Below are 24394 nucleotides of genomic sequence, written 5' to 3' on the forward strand. Positions count from 1 at the left end.
GGTTATTGTGGTGCATTATGGGATTGAATGAAGGCACTCCATAAAGTCCACTATGGTTTCGGACACCACTGCAAATGCCTGTCCCCTCAAGTAGTGCCCTATCAAGGGTATAGGGGCGATTTCAGACTCAGCCTTGGATCGTCTTTGTGCGATGGACCCCCATTATAAAGTGTAAACGAAAGCTGTATATCTTCATGTATAAAATCCCAATTTATGTCATGAAAAAATGACTAAATTTGAAAATATTTAGTTTTTATTGTTACAATATAAAAAATGTTCGACTCAATATAGTACTGTACTGTTAGATGTAGCATTTTATTTATTTAAATCAAATTTATATTTTAATGCATATTTTTAATCAAATTTAGTAACAAAAATAAAATAAAAACAGAAAAACCTCTTGAGTTGAACAGACTACCCCTGAACTTCCCCTTATAAAGTGTAATCGAAAGCTGTATATCTTCATGTATAAAGTCCCAATTTATACAGTGAAAAAAATAACTTCATTTGAAAATATTTATTTTCTATTGTTACAATATTACAATATTTTTCGACTCTATATAGTACTGTACTGATGTATAATACATTTTTTTATTTAAATCAAATTTATATTATTTTTATTTTAATACATTTTCTTTCATCAAATTTAGTAACAAAAATAAAAAATAAACAAAAATAAATCTTGAATAAAGACACTATACCTCGTTTTTGGACGTGTTTCCAGAATGCAGATGCCAGAAACACAGCCTTCCCCAGTACAGAACCCTCGCTGCAGTTTAATGTGATTAATGTGACAGTATTCAGCTTCTTTATCTAGCGTTGCACATCATCACTGAGGAGCGTTTGCGTTCTCACACTGATAGGGGTGTCACAATTATCACCATGCAAAAATGCATCAATATGTGTCATGGATATAGTTCACCCAAAATAAAAATGACTGTGTGTGAAAAAATAGTTAACAGAGTTTTAGTGTCAGTCCTTCATCAAACTACTATAAAATGTTGAATATAATGTATAATAATGCAATGGGGGAATATTTGTGGGTCCTGATAATCAAATGTCTGATGTTACCAGTAAAAAGTGTCCTACGTTATTTTAAATATATCTAGTCAGAGAAAGAGTTCAAACATATGTACACACAATGTAACACCAAATTTAGCATTTTAATCAACAGTACATTTTTTGTAAACGGTATGTCTTGAAGTATCGCAATAATATCGTATCGCGAGTTCAGTATCGTGATGTGTATCGGATCGTGACATGAGGGAATAAAACTTTATCATATCAAAAAAACACACACACACAGTCACACACCCACACACACACACACACACACACACACACACAGAAAGTCTAAAGTGAGGTCAGTCTGTAAACACGACGGCACAGATGCACAGGTAAAAACAGCGGCTCATTTAAAGGATAATCCTCATTCAGCTTTTTTAAAAATGTTCCAGGATCTTCTCTTCTTCTTTTTCCCGGTGTCCTCCGAGGTCTGATCCGCGGGGAGTGTGTGTTTGGACGCGTCGTCCGGTGTGTTTTCCTCAATCACAGCTTCACTCGCCTCCTTCTTCTGTCTCTTCCACCACGACCTCTTCGACTTTAATGACCGTGTTTTGGGATTCTTGGACTCCTCCTTCCCGGTCTCAGAGGGAACGGATGTGATGTTCTCCAGCTCTTCTGTGGGATTCTCGGGATTGGGCGGATCCATGGTTTTTAAGAAATCCTGGACCGCCGCTGTGGGTGTCGGGATCTGTCCCAGCGCTAACTGGTACTTCGGGTTGTGGTATTTGTGTGCCGGGACTTTAACGTCTCCGAGGTTCACCTGGAATCGGGAAGTGGCCGCTACGGGTCGTTTGGGAACGGCGGCTCGGGACAAGGTGTTTGTTTGAGGCTTATTGAGGTGAAACTCCTTAAAGAGGTCCAGTTTGTCCGACGCGGCGTAAAGTTCTCGGAAATCGTTATCGTAGAAATCCACCACCTGCCCGGACATCACCGTGATCATGTTCCTGTCCATGCGGGAAGAGCTCCAGGAGAAACTAAAGGATTAACACACACATACACACACACACACACACACAGCGCAATCAATATCAGAAACAACAGACATTATTCTGAGAAACACACGCTCACCTGTAAACACACGCTCACCTGTACGTTCCAAACATGACTTTATCTCCGTCGATGAGCATGTACTTGCTGTGGACGTTTCCCGGGATTCTTCCCAGCGACAGATTCAGACCGACAGCCTTTACGCTCCGAGTCCGGACATTCTGACGGAAACACAAGCCATTAAAGTCACTGTGAAATCAGAATCAACAATTCAGTAGGGGTGTGGGGGAAACTCGATTCATGTATGAATCACGATTCTATCTTCTACCGATTTGTCTCGATTCAAAAATTTCAAAAATCAATTTTCTAAAGTGTTACACTTCACAGAACTACTGAAAGTTATTGATGTTAATCACAATAAGCTGCGAACAAGGACTCAATGCAGTGCACACTCAGATGAAGTACACACTCAGATGAAGTACACACTCAGATGAAGTACACACTCAGATGAAGTACACACACAGATGAAGTACACACTCAGATGAAGTACACACACAGATAAAGTACACACTCAGATGAAGTACACACACAGATGAAGTACACACTCAGATGAAGTACACACTCAGATGAAGTACACACTCAGATGAAGTACACACTCAGATGAAGTACACACACAGATGAAGTACACTCAGATGAAGTACACACTCAGATGAAGTACACACTCAGTTGAAGTACACACTCAGTTGAAGTACACACACAGATGAAGTACACACTCAGATGAAGTACACACAGATGAAGTACACACTCAGATGAAGTACACACTCAGATGAAGTACACACACAGATGAAGTACACTCAGATGAAGTACACACTCAGATGAAGTACACACAGATGAAGTACACACACAGATGAAGTACACTCAGATGAAGTACACACTCAGATGAAGTACACACTCAGATGAAGTACACACTCAGATGAAGTACACACTCAGATGAAGTACACACTCAGATGAAGTACACACACAGATGAAGTACACTCAGATGAAGACACACTCAGATGAAGTACACACTCAGATGAAGTACACACACAGATGAAGTACACACTCAGATGAAGTACACACTCAGATGAAGTACATACTCAGATGAAGTACACACACAGATGAAGTACACTCAGATGAAGTACACACTCAGATGAAGTACACACTCAGATGAAGTACACACTCAGATGAAGTACACACTCAGATGAAGTACACACACAGATGAAGTACACTCAGATGAAGTACACACTCAGATGAAGTACACACAGATGAAGTACACACTCAGATGAAGTACACACTCAGATGAAGTACACACACAGATGAAGTACACTCAGATGAAGTACACACTCAGATGAAGTACACACTCAGATGAAGTACACACTCAGATGAAGTACACACTCAGATGAAGTACACTCAGATGAAGTACACACTCAGATGAAGTACACACTCAGTTGAAGTACACACACAGATGAAGTACACACACAGATGAAGAACACACTCAGATGAAGAACACACACAGTTGAAGTACACACACAGATGAAGTACACACACAGATGAAGAACACACTCAGATGAAGAACACACACAGTTGAAGTACACACACAGATGAAGTACACACTCAGATGAAGTACACACAGATGAAGTACACACTCAGATGAAGTACACACTCAGATGAAGTACACACACAGATGAAGTACACTCAGATGAAGTACACACTCAGATGAAGTACACACAGATGAAGTACACACTCAGATGAAGTACACACTCAGATGAAGTACACACTCAGATGAAGTACACACTCAGATGAAGTACACACACAGATGAAGTACACTCAGATGAAGTACACACTCAGATGAAGTACACACTCAGTTGAAGTACACACACAGATGAAGTACACACACAGATGAAGTACACACTCAGATGAAGTACACACTCAGATGAAGTACACACAGATGAAGTACACACTCAGATGAAGTACACACTCAGATGAAGTACACACTCAGATGAAGTACACACTCAGATGAAGTACACACTCAGATGAAGTGTAGTACACACACAGATGAAGTACACACTCATCTCAAAAAGAAGACTGTTTTTGTTTTTAATAATGTGTGAACTTTATCAGTTAGGCTAGTAGTTTTTGATGTGGTATCGAAGCACTTCAGGTGAGCTTTAAAGAATAAATGTAAAGCAGTTACACCCCCCCCCCCCCATTTATATATTATATATATACACTTTTTTTTTTTTGCTGATCCGAAAAATTATCCGATCCGTGGCTCAAAAAACGTAAATGATCCGAACCGTGTTTTGTGATCCGTTCCACCAAGCCCCGCCCACAGCCAATAGCAAACCACAACCAACCAATCAATTCCCCACAGACACAATCAAGCCCCGCCCACATTTGTTCTCGTTCCAGAAGCGTTTCTCTCGATATACGACACAATAGAGGAGAGAAGACCAGCACAACTTTCATGACGACTTTAAGCTTAATTAACGCTAATGTCTGCAACATCCAAAATTTACAGAACAAGAGGTTTTGGATGTTGATTAAATTATTACATTGTTTAAATGAATAAATTTTTAGCTAAATTGTACATCTCTGAAATACATAACTTAGACAGTCACCTCTGATAACAGATCACTGTGAATTTTAATATGGACTTTTTCATTTTTCCATTTTCTGTAAAGCTGCTTTGAAATGATGTGTATTGTGTGTGTGTGTGTGTGTGTGTGTGTGTGTGAGTGTGTGATAAACACAATAGAGACAGAATGGACACTTGGAAAATGAGGATAAACACCGGTTATTTGTCGGGATCTAAGGGCTCACAGGTGGACAGGTGAATGTACCTGAAGCTCCTTCGCTCCGACCTGCATCCGTTGGCACATGTCGAGGAAGTGTGGCGTTCCCAGCTCGTCCAGCACGATGTACACGGGAACGCCACGCTTGGACGCCTCGAACAGATCCTGCAGGATCTGCAGGTCGGTCAGCAGGTCCATCACGATCGCCACGACCTGCACACACACACACACACACACACACACTTCACTTACTCTCGTCTGCAGTGACACGTCACGCTAAACCTTCTCAAGTGAGAAAATGAACCAAGAATAGTCGTGACCTTCTGCCTCTGTAGAATATCCTGATGTGTGTGTGTGTGTGTGTGTGTGTGTATGTATGTGTGTGTGTGTGTGTGTGTGTGTGTGTGACGGAACTGAAGCCTCATTATAGAACAACCTTCAGTGTTTCCTGTGAAGTTTCTGTTTAAATAGGAAATGTGACGTTATAGGACAGAAGAGTGTGTTTGTCCAGAATGAATCCACTAATGAAGAGGGAATAACAACTTTTTTTGTGAAACCACCAAACCTCCAAAATGACCTTGCTCGTCCCAGCTGACAGGGAACGTTCTGTCAGAGTTATGATCAAACGTTCTTCCAGGAACATTAATAGAACGTTCGTTCAGTTCTCTGGACTTTAATAATGTTCTCAAAACATCAGCACATAAACATCATTAATACATCGTTCGTGGAATGTTTTTTAAATGTTTCTACTTGTTTCGGAACGTTCACAGAACATTCAAAAGTAACGTTCCATAACGTTTGAAGAATGATACAATGGAATGTTTCCTGAACGTTCACATAACCAAGAAAAAACATTTTAAAAAATATATTTTTTAAACTGGACATTTTTGAACATTCAGAAGTAATGTTTTCATAACTTAATAGGAACGTTAGAAAAATGTTCTTTGAATATATGTTTGTTAGCTGGTGACACATCGATGTATGAGTTTTGAATCTGAATGAAAATGAAATTTGAGATTTTTGTGAATATTGACAAATTCTGGTTTGTTTCTCACACAAAACACCATATATATGACTTCAAAAGTCTTTGCAATCTGATATAATTCATGGCCTCGGCCCAGAGGAATAAAGAGTGTGTTTCCAGATCAGATGAGTGTGTGTGTGTGTGTGTGTGTGTGTGTGTGTGTGAATGAGTGAGTGTAAGCAAGTGTGTGTGTGTGTGTGTGTGTGAATGAGTGAGTGTAAGCAAGTGTGTGTATGTGTGTGTGTGTGTGTGTGTTGAGTGTGTGGGAAAGTGCGTGTGTGAGTGTGTGTGTGTGTTTGTGTGTGAGCATGTGTGAGAGAGTGTGTGTCCGAGTTTGTGTAAGCATGTGTGAGTGAGTGTGTGAGTGAGAGAGAGCGTGTGTGTGTGTGTGTGTGTGTGTGTGTGTGAGTGTGTGTGTGTGTGTGAGAGTGTGAGAGAGTGTGTATGAGTTTGTGAGTGTGTGTGCGCGTGTGTGTGAGAGTGTGTGCATGTGAGTGTGTGGGCGAGTGCGTGTGTGTCTGTGAGAGTGTGTGTGTGTGAGTGTGTGTGAGTGTGTGTGAGAGTGTGTGCATGTGAGTGTGTGGGCGAGTGCGTGTGTGTCTGTGAGAGTGTGTGTGTGTGAGTGTGTGTGAGTGTGTGTGTGAGAGTGTGAGAGAGTGTGTGTGAGTTTGTGAGTGTGTGTGCGCGTGTGTGTGAGAGTGTGTGCATGTGAGTGTGTGGGCGAGTGCGTGTGTGTTTGTGAGAGTGTGTGAGCATATGAGTGTGTGTGTGTGTGTGTGTGTGTGTGAGTGTGTGTGTGAGAGTGTGTGAGAGTTTGTGAGTGTGTGTGCGCGTGTGTGTGAGAGTGTGTGCATGTGAGTGTGTGGGCGAGTGCGTGTGTGTCTGTGAGAGTGTGTGAGCATATGAGTGTGTGTGAGTGTGTGTGTGTGTGTGTGTGTGAGAGTGTGAGAGAGTGTGTGTGAGTTTGTGAGTGTGTGTGCATGTGAGTGTGTGGGCGAGTGCGTGTGTGTCTGTGAGAGTGTGTGAGCATATGATTGTGTGTGAGAGAGTGTGTGCGTGTGTTGAGTGTGTAGGCGCGCGTGTGTGTGTGTGTGTGTGTGTGTGTGTGTGTGTGTGTGTGTGCTGGTCTGGATTTCAGTTACACCAACTGAAACTATTGACTGTAAATGTAAAGCTGATTCACACCCAGTTCAGAAGAATGTTTTTCCACAGCTTTCACTTTCTCCTTCTCAAACACTCTCTCGCTTCTGATCTGCCAGCTGTCCGTGTTTGTTTCTAAAGCCACAATACAATTAAATGCAACAAGGAGGAAATAAAGTAAGGGCATCTTTCTTTCTGTATGGGTTACTGTTTATGTCTTCAGACTGATAAGATAGCAGAATGATCTCTGAACACAAGAGAAAGTCCCTCTCGCTGCGAGACTCTGTGGAATCTGGTGTGACTCGTCTGTGATGTTCCTGAGAACAAGAAAATCCATTCCACATAAAAACACGGAAGATTTTGCCATTGTCACATTATATTCATGACATATCAGTTCTTTATTTAAGGTGTGTCAGATTTTCTAAAGGCAGAAAGCAGAATACCAGCCGCATCATTTCCTGCTCAGTGAGTCAGTGTTCAGTGAGTCAGTGCTCAGTGAGTCAGTGTTCAGTGAGTCAGTGTTCAGTGATCATTCCTCTGAAACTCAAAGAAGAAATCAAGTCTGAACAAGATCTTAAAATATCCTGCAGGAATCCTCAGGAATTATTGCTACACCTTCAGGACATTTATGATCTGGCCTCTACATATTCATTATTAATAAAGCAGTTCATTTAGATATGAACCACATGAGGTGCAACTTTACCTGACATTTACTGAGTATGCTAATGAGTGAAAAGAGAAAGTGAAACTGATCATAGTGATGAGGAATCCCTGTATTTACCATGGAAACCCTGTATTTACCATGGTAATCATAGTTTTCTATAGGCTATTTTATCATTTTGCAAGTATTATGTAAACGTTACTTTTCATTGTTCTTTTAGCATCTAAAAAAGTATTAAAAACTTTTTAAAAAATTGAGGAAACCTGTTGCCTTAAAATTATTAAGTAAATAAATGTCATGCTTAAGTAATTTGGAATTAAGTTCACATAACCTAATTTTTTCAATTAAGCATTAAGTTTATTTACTTAATAATTTTAAGGCAACTGTTTTACTAAAAAAGTAAGTGAACTGAACACCTTTTACAGTGAACATAAAAAAAACAAAAACATTAGGCTTCCAAATAAAATGTTTTAGAAAAACGTTCCATGAATGATGTTTTTGTGCTGACGTTTTCAGAACAGTAGCCTATTAGAGACCAGAAAACGTTTGTTCATAACTTTGACAGAACGTTCCCTGTTCGCTGGGTTATCATTTATATTATTTATTTAATAAAATGAGCGCTGATCTTGCAGGATTCTTGTATTAGTTTGCGGACCACCGTTTAAAAAAAATTAAACGTTCAACTTAAAATATATTTAAAAAATGTTCAACGAATGTTTTTGTGCTGACGTTTTCAGAACATGATTAAAGACCAGAAAACGTTGAACGAACGTTCTATTACATTTACATGTATTGGCAGACGCTTAAGCGACTTACATTGCATTTAAAGGTAGCCTACAATTCAATTATTGTTACTGGAAGAACGTTCTACAGTGATTGACTTTGGTTTAGAGTCACATGACATGATATTTCAAAATAGGCATATTTCTTTAATATAATGAGCGCTGACCTTGCAGGATTCTTGTATTAGTTTGCGGACCACCTCCTTGATGTGCGGGCTGTTCTCTTTGGGCGGGTGTGTGTACACAGACACTCGGGTGACCCCTTTAAAGAGCCCTGATGAGGGCCAGCCGAGGTCCAGTGGAGGAACCTCAGTGTCCGACATCTGAGGCCAGTATGTGGAGCGCATCGAGTCGCTCGCGTCGCGTTTCGCTCGGGTCTCCGACGCCCCTCCATCGTCGTCCTCGTGCTGATATTTGACGAAGGTGCTCGTGATGGCCTTGATCTCCCGCGCCGACAGAAAGTCTTGGCTCTTCTCGTCCTTCAGGAGGCTCTTGAACGCGCCGTCTCCGTGCGTGAGGAGCGCCTCGAGGGCGGCGCGTTGCTGCTCGCTGTAGTAGAACTGTGGCCGGGATTCGGGCACCGCGGTGGGCATGAGCCCGTCCTCCAGGCACACGAGCTGCGACTCCGCCATGACGCGACGCGACGCTCGGAATGAGTGTCTCACCTGAGCTCGAGCTCGCGGGCAGGTAGCTCCGCGGGTGGGTGGAGTTCACGAGAAATACAGTGCTAGTAGGGGAACTTTGTTCGTGCAAGAATGACTCAAACTATGAGGGAGCAAGCAATAGCCGATTAGCCGTACTTCCACCGTCTAGGTTAACTTTAACTTTAACTTATTTTAACATTTACTTACAGAATAGGCCTACAAAAGAGCCAGGGGTTCCGTGTAGGTTAATTATAGACCCGATATAGTCCAGCTGTGAGTAACACACTTCTAAACAAATTAACCTTGAATTTGGTTACATGTCGTTTTTGCCCAAATAACTTGCGAGATGTATGATTTTCCATCATGGAAGCAAAGTAAACAGTGATTACAATGTGTTTGGTTTCATTTGATTCGATGGTTTAGACGTCTGTTACATTTTCACTGACAGCCCAAATTTTGCCTTGTTTTAGCCTAGATGTCAGGGCTGTGTTTGGACACTATTAGATGTCTTTTAAACGCAAAATTGCTTTTGGCCATCATAAAATGTAGAAAATCAAACTTGTGAAAAAAAGAAAATTGTGTAGTTGTGATAGGCTCATGTAAAACATTTGAACAAATATTCTGGTCAAGCTCAGGTAAATTAAACAAAATAAATGAAATGGAAGATCAAAAGTGTTCACCCTGTTAGGGACAGATAAAAATGAGGTGAGAGACAGCAGAGTGTTCAATTGAAAAGCTAAAATCAAGCAATAGCCGTCATTTCACCGTCTAGGTTAACTATAGACCCGATATAGTCCGGCTATGAGTAACACACTCTAGCCAAAATAACGTTTTTATGATCCTTATTATTAAAAAATAAATAAAAATAACATTTTGGAGGTTCTGCAAGGTGTATGTAAACTTATGACTAAAGTATAAATGTAACAAAAATCATAACATTATTAGACCCCAAAATGTTGCAATGGTTCTCATGTTGCTATGGTTACTATGTCAAATCATTGCAATTTCATGACTCACTCACAGGACTATAATTTAGCGGGTTCACTCCCACATTTAAATGCAGTTTATCACTCCTTAAACTTTACAGTGTGAATGTAACCACTGGTCCTCTAGAAGCATGAAAAACAAAACTATTATTTAGATCGTCAATAGCGCTCCCTTTAAGCCATCACTTACTTACCGCGCTCTGCACTCTCACTGAAACTCTCGTCATAAACACTGAAGTTGTCCGCACTGCAGTGAATCTCTTATTTACATCGCGTCTAGACTTTGTTGTTTATGAGGGGATTTGCGAAAGGATAAAGCTTGCACTGATTCTGAACATTTTGAGTGAATTCTCCGCATGGTGACTCTAAACGCCTCTGATTTGCCACTGCGTTCATGCGCGTAATATACGTCTGTGATTGGCTACAATGCTCAACGCTGAAACAACACAATGTAAGTAAAGTTAGCTTCGTTTCGTTTTTGAATAATAAAATAGTGTGTCCTCCAGTGCCCGGACTCGACTGTAGGCTACTCGGCAAATTTTCCGAGTCTATAATGTCCGAGTCCGTGTCAAGTCCGAGTACAAATTCACCCGAGTGCGTGGCAAGTCCGAGTTCATTCAAAATTGGACTCGAGTCCGAGTCAGAGTTCGAGTACCCCAACTCTAATAATAAGAGGATGGACAAACTGATAACAAGGTAGAAGTGGTATAAGAATGGATGTAACACTAACATGGACACTAAAAGTTGGACCTAACAGAGTGGACATTAACAGGACGTACACTAAAAGGTGGACTCTAACAGGGCGGACACTAACAGGGCGGACACTATCAGGGTGGACACTAACAGGGCAGACACTAACAGTGTCGACTCTAACAGGGTGGACACTAATGGCGCTTTTCCACTACACAGTACCAGCTCGCCTCGGCTCGGCTCGACTCGCCTTTGTTTGGTTTTCCACTGTGTAAAAGTTGTACCTGTACCTGCTTCCAGGTACTTTTTTCATATCACCTCCGGCGAGGTTCTGAGCGAGCTGAGGCGATACTAAAATGTGACGTGCAAACACGGCAGACTGCTGATTGGTCAGAGAGAATCGTCACTATTCACTGCATCATCATTGCACGCGCCAGACGGAGTATCCTGAATAAAAAACAGCAAAAACAGCATACACTCGATTTCCTCCATTGTCCTGTGTGTGTGGGTAGCGGGTGTGTGTCGCGTAGAAGAAGTCACAGCAGTTTCCTGCGGCGTCGCTATGACGACCAGGTACTATTGTGGAGGTACTATCTGCAATGGAAAACGGAGCGAAAAGCGAGCCGAGCCGAGACGAGGTGAGTGGAGTCGAGTCGAGTTGAGCTGGTACTGGTAATGGAAAAGCGCCATAACAGGGCGGACACTAACAGGGCGGACACTAACAGGTGGACTCTAACAGGGTGGACACTAACAGGGCGGACACTAACAGGTGGACTCTAACAGTGTCGACTCTAACAGGGTGGACACTAACAGGTGGACTCTAACAGTGTCGACTCTAACAGGGTGGACACTAACAGGGCGGAGGGCGGACACTAACAGGGTGGACTCTAACAGGGCGGACTCTAACAGGGTGGACATTAACAGGGTGGACTCTAACAGGGCGGACACTAACAGGGCGGACTCTAACAGTGTCGACTCTAACAGGGTGGACACTAACAGGTGGACTCTAACAGTGTCGACTCTAACAGGGTGGACACTAACAGGTGGACTCTAACAGTGTCGACTCTAACAGGGTGGACACTAACAGGGTGGACTCTAACAGGGTGGACACTAACAGGTGGACTCTAACAGTGTCGACTCTAACAGGGTGGACACTAACAGGGTGGACTCTAACAGGGTGGACACTAACAGGGCGGACACTAACAGGTGGACTCTAACAGGGCGGACACTAACAGGGCGGACACTAACAGGGTGGACACTAACAGGTGGACTCTAACAGTGTCGACTCTAACAGGGTGGACACTAACAGGGTGGACTCTAACAGGGTGGACACTAACAGGGTGGACTCTAACAGGGTGGACACTAACAGGTGGACTCTAACAGTGTCGACTCTAACAGGGTGGACACTAACAGGGCGGACACTAACAGGGTGGACACTAACAGGGTGGACTCTGACAGGGTGGACACTAACAGGGCGGACACTAACAGGGCGGACACTAACAGGGCAGACACTAACAGGGCGGACACTAACAGGGTGGACACTAACAGGGCGGACACTAACAGGGTGGACATTAACAGGGTGGACTCTAACAGGGCGGACTCTAACAGTGTTGACTCTTAACAGGGTGGACACTAACAGGTGGACTCTAACAGTGTCGACTCTAACAGGGTGGACACTAACAGGTGGACTCTAACAGTGTCGACTCTAACAGGGTGGACACTAACAGGGCGGACACTAACAGGGCGGACACTAACAGGGTGGACACTAACAGGTGGACTCTAACAGTGTCGACTCTAACAGGGCGGACACTAACAGGGTGGACACTAACAGGGTGGACTCTGACAGGGTGGACACTAACAGGGCGGACACTAACAGGGCAGACACTAACAGGGCGGACACTAACAGGGTGGACACTAACAGGGCGGACACTAACAGGGTGGACATTAACAGGGTGGACTCTAACAGGGCGGACTCTAACAGTGTTGACTCTTAACAGGGTGGACACTAACAGGTGGACTCTAACAGTGTCGACTCTAACAGGGTGGACACTAACAGGTGGACTCTAACAGTGTCGACTCTAACAGGGTGGACACTTACAGGTGGACTCTAACAGTGTCGACTCTAACAGGGTGGACACTAACAGGGCGGACACTAACAGGGCGGACACTAACAGGTGGACTCTAACAGTGTCGACTCTAACAGGGTGGACTCTAACAGGGTGGACTCTAACAGGGCAGACACTAACAGGGTGGACTCTAACAGGGTGGACACTAACAGGGCGGACACTAACAGGTGGACTCTAACAGTGTCGACTCTAACAGGGCGGACACTAACAGGGCGGACACTAACAGGGTGGACACTAACAGGGCGGACACTAACAGGTGGACTCTAACAGTGTCGACTCTAACAGGGTGGACACTAACAGGTGGACTCTAACAGTGTCGACTCTAACAGGGTGGACACTAACAGGGCGGAGGGCGGACACTAACAGGGTGGACTCTAACAGGGCGGACTCTAACAGGGTGGACATTAACAGGGTGGACTCTAACAGGGCGGACACTAACAGGGCGGACTCTAACAGTGTCGACTCTAACAGGGTGGACACTAACAGGTGGACTCTAACAGTGTCGACTCTAACAGGGTGGACACTAACAGGTGGACTCTAACAGTGTCGACTCTAACAGGGTGGACACTAACAGGGTGGACTCTAACAGGGTGGACACTAACAGGTGGACTCTAACAGTGTCGACTCTAACAGGGTGGACACTAACAGGGTGGACTCTAACAGGGTGGACACTAACAGGGCGGACACTAACAGGTGGACTCTAACAGGGCGGACACTAACAGGGCGGACACTAACAGGGTGGACACTAACAGGTGGACTCTAACAGTGTCGACTCTAACAGGGTGGACACTAACAGGGTGGACTCTAACAGGGTGGACACTAACAGGGTGGACTCTAACAGGGTGGACACTAACAGGTGGACTCTAACAGTGTCGACTCTAACAGGGTGGACACTAACAGGGCGGACACTAACAGGGTGGACACTAACAGGGTGGACTCTGACAGGGTGGACACTAACAGGGCGGACACTAACAGGGCGGACACTAACAGGGCAGACACTAACAGGGCGGACACTAACAGGGTGGACACTAACAGGGCGGACACTAACAGGGTGGACATTAACAGGGTGGACTCTAACAGGGCGGACTCTAACAGTGTTGACTCTTAACAGGGTGGACACTAACAGGTGGACTCTAACAGTGTCGACTCTAACAGGGTGGACACTAACAGGTGGACTCTAACAGTGTCGACTCTAACAGGGTGGACACTAACAGGGCGGACACTAACAGGGCGGACACTAACAGGGTGGACACTAACAGGTGGACTCTAACAGTGTCGACTCTAACAGGGTGGACACTAACAGGGCGGACACTAACAGGGTGGACACTAACAGGGTGGACTCTGACAGGGTGGACACTAACAGGGCGGACACTAACAGGGCAGACACTAACAGGGCGGACACTAACAGGGTGGACACTAACAGGGCGGACACTAACAGGGTGGACATTAACAGGGTGGACTCTAACAGGGCGGACTCTAACAGTGTTGACTCTTAACAGGGTGGACACTAACAGGTGGACTCTAACAGTGTCGACTCTAACAGGGTGGACACTAACAGGTGGACTCTAACAGTGTCGACTCTAACAGGGTGGACACTTACAGGTGGACTCTAACAGTGTCGACTCTAACAGGGTGGACACTAACAGGGCGGACACTAACAGGGCGGACACTAACAGGTGGACTCTAACAGTGTCGACTCTAACAGGGTGGACTCTAACAGGGTGGACTCTAACAGGGCAGACACTAACAGGGTGGACTCTAACAGGGTGGACACTAACAGGGCGGACACTAACAGGTGGACTCTAACAGTGTCGACTCTAACAGGGCGGACACTAACAGGGCGGACACTAACAGGGTGGACACTAACAGGTGGACTCTAACAGTGTCGACTCTAACAGGGCGGACACTAACAGGTGGACCTTAACAGTGTCGACTCTAACAGGGCAGACACTAACAGGGTGGACTCTAACAGGGTGGACACTAACAGGGCGGACACTAACAGGGTGGACACTAACAGGTGGACTCTAACAGTGTCGACTCTAACAGGGCGGACACTAACAGGTGGACCTTAACAGTGTCGACTCTAACAGGGCAGACACTAACAGGGTGGACACTAACAGGTGGACTCTAACAGTGTCGACTCTAACAGGGTGGACACTAACAGGTGGACTCTAACAGTGTCGACTCTAACAGGGCAGACACTAACAGGCTGGACTCTAACAGTGTCGACTCTAACAGGGCGGACACTAATAGGGCGGACACTAACAGGGTGGACACTAACAGGTGGACTCTAACAGTGTCGACTCTAACAGGGCGGACACTAACAGGGCGGACACTAACAGGTGGACTCTAACAGTGTCGACTCTAACAGGGCGGACACTAACAGGGCGGACTCTAACAGGTGGACTCTAACAGTGTCGACTCTAACAGGGCGGACACTAACAGGTGGACCTTAACAGTGTCGACTCTAACAGGGCAGACACTAACAGGGTGGACACTAACAGGTGGACTCTAACAGTGTCGACTCTAACAGGGCAGACACTAACAGGGTGGACTCTAACAGTGTCGACTCTAACAGGGCGGACACTAACAGGGCGGACACTAACAGGGTGGACACTAACAGGTGGACTCTAACAGTGTCGACTCTAACAGGGCGGACACTAACAGGTGGACCTTAACAGTGTCGACTCTAACAGGGTGGACACTAACAGGGTGGACTCTAACAGGTGGACTCTAACAGTGTCGACTCTAACAGGGTGGACTCTAACAGGGCGGACACTAACAGGTGGACCTTAACAGTGTCGACTCTAACAGGGCAGACACTAACAGGGTGGACACTAACAGGTGGACTCTAACAGTGTCGACTCTAACAGGGCAGACACTAACAGGGTGGACTCTAACAGTGTCGACTCTAACAGGGCGGACACTAACAGGGCGGACACTAACAGGGTGGACACTAACAGGTGGACTCTAACAGTGTCGACTCTAACAGGGTGGACACTAACAGGTGGACCTTAACAGTGTCGACTCTAACAGGGTGGACACTAACAGGGTGGACTCTAACAGGGTGGACACTAGCAGGGTGGACACTAACAGGTGGACTCTAACAGTGTCGACTCTAACAGGGCGGACACTAACAGGGTGGACACTAACAGGGCGGACACTAACAGGGTGGACACTAACAGGTGGACTCTAACAGTGTCGACTCTAACAGGGCGGACACTAACAGGGTGGAGACAAACAGGTGAACACTAACAAGTGGACTCTAACAGGGTGGAGACAAACACAGTGGACACTAACAGGTGGACTCTAACAGATGGACACTAACAGGGTGGACACTAACAGATGGACTCTAACAGGGTGGACTCTAACAGGGTGGACACTAACAGGGTGGACACTAACAGGTGGACTCTAACAGTGTCGACTCTAACAGGGCGGACACTAACAGGGTGGAGACAAACAGGTGAACACTAACAAGTGGACTCTAACAGGGTGGAGACAAACACAGTGGACACTAACAGGTGGACTCTAACAGATGGACACTAACAGGGTGGACACTAACAGATGGACTCTAACAGGGTGGACTCTAACAGGGTGGACTCTAACAGGGTGGACTCTAACAGTGTCGACTCTAACAGGGCGGACACTAACAGGGCGGACACTAACAGGGTGGACACTAACAGGTGGACTCTAACAGTGTCGACTCTAACAGGGCGGACACTAACAGGTGGACCTTAACAGTGTCGACACTAACAGGGTGGAGACAAACAGGTGAACACTAACAAGTGGACTCTAACAGGGTGGAGACAAACACAGTGGACACTAATAGTCTAGATGGGATGTACCCAAAAAGTGAAAGTGAGGAGCATTTATGGGTACAAGTCGGGAACCGGCCTACTTTACATATTTCAAGGGTGCTGAATCCAAAAAAACTGGTTCCCAAGCAAAATTTTTAGTTTTTGACCTTCTAATTTGCATATCAAAATGGCCGCCAAATTGCCTATCTTGCTCAGTCGTTGGACCATTTTCCCCTAGTTTTTTTGTAAGTAGGCAATCAAGATGAGGAAATTAAGTTTCTAGATCGATAGTCAAGGGTCAGAGCAAAGATATAATTGAGGCTCACTGCCTTTTTTATGTATATATATATGCAAAATACCAACTTTTAAGGTGAAATTAAGCATTATTTGTGTCATTTTTTAAGGCCGACATACATATTCAATCAATATCACTCTTAAATGTTCCCAGTGTGTGTATATATGATATGTGATGTATTCCATATTATATAATAACTAAAAAAAACACCATTGCAAGTTGTCTGAGATTTCATTTTTTATGCAAATTAAGGCGAGACACTACAGGTGAATAGGGTAAAAATTTTAACTAGCAGATATCACCATGAAACTTTCACAGTTGATTACCTACATTAAGATGAGAAAAAAATGTATTACAAGTTTTCTGTAATTTAATGTTTAAATATGCAAATTAGGCAATATCTAATCAAATGTGCACTAATTTGCATATATTTAAAAAAACGAAATCTGAGTATTGGATAAAGTCAGGTTAAAAATTATTTTTTCATTGTGTTCACATATTAGATGGGAAAAAAATTACAGAGGGATTTATGGATATCTACTTTTGTTATCCTGTAAATCAGAAAATACTGTCAATAGCCTTAAAAAAATGATTTTCGCCATGTTTTTTGGAATAAAAGGTTATATAAATCAGGCTAGGAATAATATATTTACAAATCCCTCTGTAAATGTCTTCATAATATAACTAGGTACAAGACTGGAAAGTTTGGTGTATAGGTGCTACTGAAGTGGAGCGTCATCCATGTGGTTTCCTTAGTCTGCTTCCGAAGCCTTCACCGGCCCCAAGCAGGAGGACGGCACCGCCCGTCTCCGCCCCTTAGCCCGCCAAAACGCCAGGCTAAGCAGCACTCCTGAGATGGGCAGCTTGGAGTTAGGGCTCAGTTCTTCTCAGGAGCTGGTAGCAGGACCACTCCTTCCCCCGGTGGAGGGCCGTGGGAGAATCTTTTTTCTAAGAACTGATGCCCCTTCCTCCGAGCCCCAAGAGGCCATGGATGGCAGTGTGCGACGCTCTGCCTCGCCACTCTTGTCCCTCTCTGTCGCCAGACCTCTGTCAGAGCAGGCCCCCCGTGGAACACTGGTCCTTCCCTGGCCTCCTCTGTCAGGATGCGGCAATGACCGTGCCCCCACACCGGGTCGCTACGCCGCCCAAGTCCGGACTGTTCATTCCACTTCGCTGCCCTACCGAGGGTACGTCTGTGGTTCCCATGACCCCGCTGGTTCAGTTCTTGGGAGCCTGGCTAGAGCTTCCCAACCTGTCCCGCTTGGTTGAGAGAACCACCAGGCTCGGCTATGCGATTCAGTTCGCATGATCTCCTCCCCGCCTCCGGGGAGTCCGTTACACTATGGTGGGTGGCAATGCCCCTGTCATGCGTGCGGAGGTCGCTACCTTACTGGCGAAAGGTGCAGTCGAGATTGTCCCTCCAGCCGAAATGAAGTCCGGGTTCTACAGCCCTTACTTCATTGTACCGAAGAAAACCGGTGGGTTACGGCCAATCCTGGACCTGCACATCTTGAACCGATCCCTTCACAGGCTTCCGTTAAAGATGCTCACGTGCTCTCATGGCTTCAGCCTCTCCCTGGAGAATGGAGACTCCATCCAAAGACGGTTCAGCTGATTTGGGATCAGTTCGGGGGCGCACAGGTAGACCTGTTTGCCTCCCACAACTCGTCCCATTGCGACCTGTTTTACTCCCTGACCAAGGGCACGCTCGGCACGGACGCACTGGTGCACAGCTGGCCGCGGGGCCTTTGCAAGTATGCGTTTCCCCCAGTGAGCCTTCTTGCACAGACCCTGTGCAAGCTCAGGGAGGACAGGGAGAAGGTCATTTTGGTTGCCCCTCATTGACACAACCAGACCTGGTTCTCCAAACTAGTCCTCCTCGCGACAGCACCTCCCTGGCCAATCCCTCTGAGGAACGACCTCCTTTCTCAGGGACGGTGCACCCTATGGCACCCTCATCCCGATCTTTGGAACCTCCACGTGTGGCTCCTGGACGGGACGAGGCAGGTTTGAGTACCCAACCACCAGCGGTAGTGGCTACCATCACTTCCGCTAGAGCATCGTCCACGAGACATGCCTACGCGTTGAAGTGGAACCTCTTCGTCACCTGGTGCTCTTCTCGCAGAGAAGACCCCAGAAAATGTCCGATCAGTGTCGTGCTTTCCTTCCTGCAAGAAGGGTTGGACCGAAGGCAGTCTCCACCCTGAAAGTGTACGTTGCCGCTCCTCTGCGAAGAAACATATCTGCATGTTGCCAGCATACTTCCTTATATACCCATGAGGTAAGGCGGAGTTACGCAATGCAAATTCCGCAGACCCATGGCATTTCTTTGCCATTGGCTCGTTTTATTTCTCAAAGATGAGAGGCTTTCTAAGCGAAACCCCATTCGTCGTCATGATGTAACGTCTCCGTTCCCTACTCAGGGAACGAGGGTTACATATGTAACCGAGATGTTTTACGCCCCCCTCTCAGAAGCCTTGGACATTTGGGACAATGTGTCAAAAAATATTTTCTCTAACCTCAAACCCTTTCTCCCACATTGTATGTAGTAGCAGCAACCATGTGTGGCCCACTATAGTCTTCTATCAAATAGCAGTATTCATTGGTTCCATGAGAGTGGGTCCAGCCCATAAAAATATCTTAAATTTTAACGTCTAGTCGGTCCACAGTCTAATTCTGCTCTTTTTGGTTTTCAGCTATTGTTTTTGTCTGACTTTTATTATGAAGTTTTGTCTGTGGGTCATAAAGTAAAAGTATGACTAGTTTTGTCACAAAGTAAATGACTAGTTTTGTCATTTACTTTGCAGTTTCGTCTGAGATGCATCTGAAATCAGTCACAAGTTCACTTGTTCATTATAGTGAATGGCACATGTACTTTATGGAGAAAAGAGAAATGAAATTGAGTGAGCGGCTTAAGATGACGGAATTTGTGTGCCAGAGAGTAGAAATAACTATTTTACACCTTAAAAAATAATGACGATAATAACTTTATATAACTTTAGATGGTATAATGAAAATAAATAACTTGTTCACTTGTTCTCATATTCATGTCATATTTAATAGATAGTTCATTCATTTTAATAGAATAATAATACAAAAACTACAAAAAAGAATTAACACAATGATATAATTTTATTATTTTTACTTATAAATTTGCCATAAAAAGCAATAAATAGAACACATAATACATGAAAGCTGTATTCCTTTCAGGGTTATCTGGTTTTGTTTATTTTTAGTTTTCTCCACATGGACTCTGTTTGTGTTTTCACCTTGGTTAAGGCGGGCATACACTGTGCGATGTCTGTGCGATTTCAGCAAGGTACCTACTCACACTGAACGAGTAGATCGCATGCGATGTAAAGCCAAAGCTCAGGATTTATGTGCTCACACTATACGGTCCGATCATCGAGCTACGACTTCACTGCTCACACTGTACGTGTGAAATATGCGTGAATCAGCGCGATAAACCCTGGGTTGCGCCTATATCATGTATCCAGAGATATTATCAAAACACGCATCAGCTATCAATATCAAGATGATTTAGCATTTCTAATTTATGTATTAAATTGGTATTATTATTATTATTATTATTATTATTATTATTAGGGAAGGACTAGGCTATTTTTATTATAAAATTTATAGGCAATTATAATTAAATTTCCACGCAATAATTTTATAGCGCATAACCAACGCGCTGTGAGGATAATAAAATATTACATAGAAGCTTCCTCCTTTTTGTCTAAAACATTAAGGTCGATTACAGTGAATTATAGCCATATAATTAATTATTAACAGTCTATAATATGTCCGAGTCCGAACACTGCAATAATTAGTCATCAATGGAAGTTAAAAACAGCTTTATTTCAAAAACATTGTTTAACAAATTAATAAAAAAGGCACGGTGTATCGCAGGTGGCTTGGAAGACTTGGGTAATGGTTAATCCATTTTGCAACACGAACTGGAGGTAAGCAACAGTAATTTGTAGCTAGTTTGAACTACAGAACTTATAGATCTCCCTCTTTTCCTTTTTTTTTTTTTTTAAGCTGCAGATGAAATGGTTAAACTTATGTTTTCGCGCAGGTGCAGTGAGGGGAAAAACACTGAGTTTAGGGCGATCAGTTCGTAGCTCTGCTTCAACTGTGCGATATAGTCACGAGGAGCGACCAAAATTTCTAACATGCCAGAAATTCATCCGACCATTCGATTGCCGGTCGGGAGAGGTTAATCGCCTCTCGTTTCCCCCTGTACACTGCACGAACACTGCACGACAAACGACGCACGACAAAGCTGAAAATCGGCCCGACCCGAAAAAGAGTCGCACGAGTCAGAATTCGGCTCAAAATCGGGCAAAAATCGCACAGTGTATGCCCGCCTTTAGCTTGTCTTCATGGTTGTTAATTTGATTCATTACTCAGTTTAGGTGTGTGTTGTGTTCAGGTGTTCATGTCTCATTATCCTCTAACTACTTAAGTTCAGATCAGTTTGTGTTTCGTGTTGGGTCTCGTCTATGTGTAGTTGTGTTTGGATGTACCTCTTTGGATTACTCTGTTGGAGCATTAAAGCCTAACTTTCGCCGTCGATTCTTTGGTGTTTTTGTTTTCCGTCTTGTTTGTGTTTTTGTTTAATTTTTTTTTTGGTTCATCATGGACTTCCCTGCTGTCAAGCTGCTTTGCCTTGAGCAGGGAGACAGCTCCCTCGAGGAACGGGCGGTGCCGTCCTCCTACTTGGGGCCGGTGAAGGCTTCGGAAGCAGACTAAGGAAACCACATGGATGACGCTCCACTTCAGTAGCACCTATACACCAAACTTTCCAGTCTTGTACCTAGTTATATTATGAAGACATTTACAGAGGGATTTGTAAATATATTATTCCTAGCCTGATTTATATAACATTTTATTCCAAAAAACATGGCGAAAATCATTTTTTTAAGGCTATTGACAGTATTTTCTGATTTACAGGATAACAAAAGTAGATATCCATAAATCCCTCTGTAATTTTTTTCCCATCTAATATGTGAACACAATGAAAAAAATTTTTTAACCCGGCTTTATCCAATACTCAGATTTCGTTTTTTTAAATCTATGCAAATTAGTGCATATTTGATTAGATATTGCCTAGTTTGCATATTTAAACATTAAATTACAGAAAACTTGTAATACATTTTTTTTCTCATCTTAATGTAGGTAATCAACTGTGAAAGTTTCATGGTGATATCTGCTAGTTAAAATTTTTACCCTATTCACCTGTAGTGTCTCGCCTTAATTTGCATAAAAAAATGAAATCTCAGACAACTTGCAATGGTGTTTTTCTTAGTTATTATATAATATGGAATACATCACATATCATATATACACTGGGAACATTTAAGAGTGATATTGATTGAATATGTATGTCGGCCTTAAAAAAATGACACAAATAATGCTTAATTTCACCTTAAAAGTTGGTATTTTGCATATATATATATATACATAAAAAAGGCAGTGAGCCTCCATTATATCTTTGCTCTGACCTTTGACTATCGATCTAGAAACTTAATTTCCTCATCTTGATTGCCTACTTAGAAAAAAACTAGGGGAAAATGGTCCAACGACTGAGCAAGATAGGCAATTTGGCGGCCATTTTGATATGCAAATTAGAAGGTTAAAAACTCAAAATTTCGCTTGAGAACCAGTTTTTTTGGATTCAGCACCCTTGAAATATGTAAGGTAGGCCGGTTCCCAACTTGTACCCATAAATGCTCCTCACTTCTTATAGAAGGCCATTTTTCTGAAATCCGTCTAGTCTATAACAGGATGGACACTAACAGGTGGACTCTAACAGGTGAACACTAACAGGTGGACACTAACAGATGGACTAAAAGAGTGAGCAGTAACAGGGTGCACACTAACAGATGGACACTAACAGGGTGGACACTAACAGATGGACTCTAACAGGGTGGACACTAACAGATGGACACTAACAGGTAGACACTATCAGGTGGACACTAACAGATGGACTCTAACAGGGTGGACACTTACAGATGGACTCTAACAGGTGGACACTAACAGGGTGGACACTAACAGGTAGACACTATCAGGTGGACACTAACAGATGGACTCTAACAGGGTGGACACTTACAGATGGACTCTAACAGGTGGACACTAACAGGGTGGACTCTAACAGTGTTGACACTAACAGGGTGGAGACAAACAGGTGAACACTAACAAGTGGACTCTAACAGGGTGGACACTAACAGGTAGACTCTAACAGGGTGGACACTAACAGGGTGGACACTAACCGGTAGACACTAACAGGGTGGACACTAACAGGGTGGACACTAACAGGGCGGACACTAACAGGGTGGACTCTAACAGGGTGGACACTAACAGGGCGGACACTAACAGGTGGACTCTAACAGGGTGGACACTAACAGGGCGGACACTAACAGGGTGGACACTAACAGGGCGGACACTAACAGGGTGGACTCTAACAGGGCGGACACTAACAGGGCGGTCACTAACAGGTGGACTCTAACAGTGTCGATTCTAACAGGGTGGACACTAACAGGTGGACTCTAACAGGTAGACTCTAACAGAGTGGACTCTAACTGGTGGTCACTAACAGGGCGGACACTAACAGGGTGGACACTAACAGGGCGGACACTAACAGGGTGGACACTAACAGGGCGGACTCTAACAGGTGGACTCTAACAGTGTCGACTCTAACAGGATGGACACTAACAGGTGGACTCTAACAGGTGAACACTAACAGGTGGACACTAACAGATGGACTAAAAGAGTGAGCAGTAACAGGGTGCACACTAACAGGTGGACACTAACAGGGTGGACACTCACAGTGTCGACTCTAACAGGGCGGACACTAACAGGTGGACTCTAACAGGTAGACTCTAACAGAGTGGACTCTAACAGGGCGGACACTAACAGTGTCGACTCTAACAGGGTGGACACTAACAGGGTGGACACTAACAGGGCGGACACTAACAGGGTGGACACTAACAGGTGGACTCTAACAGTGTCGACTCTAACAGGGTGGACACTAACAGGTGGACTCTTAACAGGTGAACACTAACAGGTGGACACTAACAGATGGACTAAAAGAGTGAGCAGTAACAGGGTGCACACTAACAGGTGGACACTAACAGGGTGGACACTCACAGGTGGACACTAACAGGGTGGACACTCACAGGTGGACTTTGTTTTTCATTGTTTCATTTGTTTACAATGCATAAGAATAGTATGGTCTTTAAAACTGTACTTTTAAAAAGATGATTTTCCTACTAACTTTTTTCATATTTCCCTTAACAGGGTGGACGTACTAAGGTTGACCACATCAAATTTAAAACATAAAATTGGTAAGAAAATA

General features: G+C 44.2%; 1 protein-coding gene across 1 annotated transcript; it reads right to left on the reverse strand.

Moving 5' to 3' along the window:
- Window positions 1-778: 778 nt before the first annotated feature.
- Window positions 779-9166, reverse strand: fam83fb (family with sequence similarity 83 member Fb). The gene is made up of 4 exons (XM_079883015.1): window positions 8661-9166; window positions 4935-5099; window positions 2152-2273; window positions 779-2039 (listed from the first exon to the last, which is right to left on the reverse strand). The coding sequence occupies exons 1-4, from the start codon at window positions 9123-9125 to the stop codon at window positions 1430-1432; spliced, it is 1362 nt and encodes a 453-aa protein (XP_079739141.1). The 5' UTR covers window positions 9126-9166; the 3' UTR covers window positions 779-1429.
- Window positions 9167-24394: the final 15228 nt, after the last annotated feature.

The sequence above is a fragment of the Squalius cephalus genome (genome assembly GCF_949319135.1).
Source record: "Squalius cephalus genome assembly, chromosome: 10".
NCBI classification, from domain to species: domain Eukaryota; kingdom Metazoa; phylum Chordata; class Actinopteri; order Cypriniformes; family Leuciscidae; genus Squalius; species Squalius cephalus.

Bases quoted from the DNA above. Each gene is read 5' to 3' on its own strand.
- fam83fb (XM_079883015.1), bottom strand. From the start codon at position 9,125: ATGGCGGAGTCGCAGCTCGTGTGCCTGGAGGACGGGCTCATGCCCACC. The intron at 5,100-8,660 runs GTCAGCGCTCAT...GTGTGTGTGCAG, and splicing joins TAATACAAGAATCCTGCAAG to GTCGTGGCGATCGTGATGGA. The intron at 2,040-2,151 runs GTGAGCGTGTGT...TTAATCCTTTAG, and splicing joins GTCATGTTTGGAACGTACAG to TTTCTCCTGGAGCTCTTCCC.